Source organism: Herpailurus yagouaroundi, unplaced genomic scaffold (genome assembly GCF_014898765.1).
Source record: "Herpailurus yagouaroundi ecotype Mexico unplaced genomic scaffold, PumYag 215, whole genome shotgun sequence".
In the NCBI taxonomy this organism is placed as follows: Eukaryota; Metazoa; Chordata; class Mammalia; order Carnivora; family Felidae; genus Herpailurus; species Herpailurus yagouaroundi.
The window spans coordinates 6,742,739-6,745,280 of NW_024412446.1; the positions used below are offsets into that span (position 1 = coordinate 6,742,739).

The 2,542-nt window shown below is 63.2% G+C and overlaps 1 protein-coding gene across 1 annotated transcript in view; it reads left to right on the plus strand.

The window, feature by feature from the left end:
• Positions 1-29: 29 nt before the first annotated feature.
• The window catches only part of TRAF4 (TNF receptor associated factor 4), a 6,085-nt gene continuing 3,572 nt past the window's right edge, over positions 30-2,542 (plus strand). Inside the window, exon 1 of the mRNA XM_040455370.1 lies at positions 30-172. Coding sequence (XP_040311304.1) covers positions 30-172 — 143 coding nt within the window. The remainder of the gene's footprint in view (positions 173-2,542) is intronic.

The following is a 2,542-nucleotide window of genomic DNA, read 5'->3' on the forward strand; positions in this document are numbered from 1 at the left end:
CGCCCGTGCCTGCCGCCCGCCCGCCCGCCATGCCCGGCTTCGACTACAAGTTCCTGGAGAAGCCCAAGCGGCGACTGCTGTGCCCGCTGTGCGGGAAGCCCATGCGCGAGCCTGTGCAGGTTTCTACCTGCGGCCACCGCTTCTGCGACACCTGCCTGCAGGAGTTCCTCAGGTGCGGGCCGGGGGTAGCGGGGAGCGGCCGGTGGCGACGGCGAGGGGGGACGACGCATGGGGAGGGGCCCGGGCCGGAGACATGCCGGGCCTTTGTCTGCGCCGCGGCTCCGTGACCTCAGGGGCGCCCACCGTGACGTCACGGGGTGGCGGTGACGTCAGACCCCGAGGGAGGACCCCACGCACTAATCCGAAGGGGCCCGGGGCCCACTGGCGCCCGCGCCCGTTCGGAAGAATTCCGTGCCAGCCTGCGGGGTGGAGGTGGGAGAAGACGCCCTTCCTGACCCGTGGCCGGCCCTCCCCCTCACCTGAAAGCCGGAGCGGCCTCATCCTTGAACTTTGAATCCTTACGGGAAGAGGAGGACAAAACCCTCTGTCCCGGGCAGTACCTTAAGCCTCCGGAGTTTCCGCCCATCTAACCTCTTCTGATTCTAACAATTCGAGAACGGCAGCTATTGTTCTCCCATTTCACAGATGATGAAACGAGAGATTCAAAAAAGGCTGCGGCTTGCCCACGATCACACAGTTACTTAAAGGCTTAACTGGGTTTTAAGCCCGGGCTGCTTTTGGTCCCACAACAGTGGGAGGACTGTGACGGTACAGATCGCCCCTGAAGCAGTGGAACCCCTTGGGTGTCCCTCCTTGCCCCTGGGGATCTTCAATACCGCGAGGCGTCTATAAGTCGTTAGGGAGGGGGTCGCACCCTGAGTGTTACTGAACCAGGTGGCCCCTTGGCCCGTGGGGCGTTTGCTGAGTTCTGGGCACCCCGCGGTGTCCTGAATCGAACGCCTTTGCTGGGAAATGCTCACGTCAGGTGTGGGGAGGCAAGACCAGGGAGCCCTCATTCCTGGCGAGGTCGTGCCCCAAGAAGAGGTCGTGCTCCCTTTTCCCCAGGGAAAAGCTAGGTCAGCCACTGCCTCCTGTCTGGAGGTTGTTCGCTGAGGGGTTCTAGGGGCGCAGGCAGGGAGCGCTTCTGGGGCTCCTGCCTTCAGTGCTGCTCCCCTCCGTCTCTCAGCCCTCCGCAGCCCCTAGCTGGCGGAAATCTCAGCAGGCCCTTTGTTTTCAGTTCCCCGCAGCCCGGGCCGGCTCCTGCCCTCACATATGCTCCTGCAAGAGCTGCTGTGCTGCCCCCTCCTCCTTTTCCCTCACCCTCCTCTGTCCTCCCTCCTCCCTTCAGTGTACACACATACTCCCCTACAGACACACAGTCCCATTGTCTTCAGCGGCGCCCTACCCCGGCCCTCTGGTTTCCAGATGAGGCCAGCTGAGCCCCTGCCCCCACTCCCAGCTGACCCACCCCGACTGCCTGGGAGGGGGCTGTCAGGCCGTTTCCCTCCACCTCCTCTGTCCCTCTCCCCAGCTTCTGCCCCTCCCCCTCCCGGAAATCCCCTCTTCCTCTCTCACAGCCCCCTCCCCCCATCCTGTTTTCTCCCCTGGGCCTGGGCCTCCACTGCACCGCCTGGAGCAGTCTTGGCCCCTGCTTTCCCCACCCCGCCCCCCTCCACTGCCTCCTCCCCTAGAGCTTGAGCGATGCTGCTGAGGAGGCCCCCGAAGGAAAGAAGTGGTTGAGCAGGCTCTGTCCCTCACCACCACCCCTTATCCTACAAGCAAGGGTGTCCATAGCCCCCGCAGAACCTTTGTCCTGGCGGGGCCCCAAGCTGCTCCTACTAATCTTCTGCCTGAAGCCTGGGGACCTGCCTTAGTCCCCTCCCTGTCTCCAAAACCACTAAATCAGCACATTCCTGGAGCAGCCCAGCAGACCCCTCCCCCATGGCCCACCCCCCTCTTTCCCCATTCCTGCCGGGGCTATTACTCAGGTTGGTCCAGGAAGGCTGGTTGCCCTGTGGGCACGGGCACACCTCTTCGGTGCCTGGACACGTATTGTTCTTGGTATTGGCGGCATGGCCGGTGGTGGTAGTGGGGGTCAGGGGAGATGGGTGCTAGAAATCCTTTGGGCAGCCGGGGCACGGACTGCCCAGGTCCTACAAAGTTCTTTCGTGGACAGGGCTGCCATGTGGCTTCCGCTTCTGCCTTGATCTCTGCCTCCCACCTACCTGACTCAGACCTGCCAGGAATGCCGTGCCTGAGGGCCTTCAGCCCTACTGGGTGAGCCCTCGCTCTGCTCAGGCCATGCCAGGTGTGTGTGACTGGTCCTGGCTGGGGTCAGCAAGGGCATGTTGGTAGAAGAAGGCGTGTCAGTGGATTCGTTGGTGCAGGGTCGGAAAGCTTTCAGCGCGTGCCCTGCGGTGACCATAGTCTTGGCTGTGCTTGCTTGGGCGGTTTTTGTCGCCCCAGCCTCTCCTCGGTGTCTGTGGGGTAGTAGAACCTGTGTGAGGCGGGGAGTCAGACTGACGTCCAGCCGCTGCTCCCC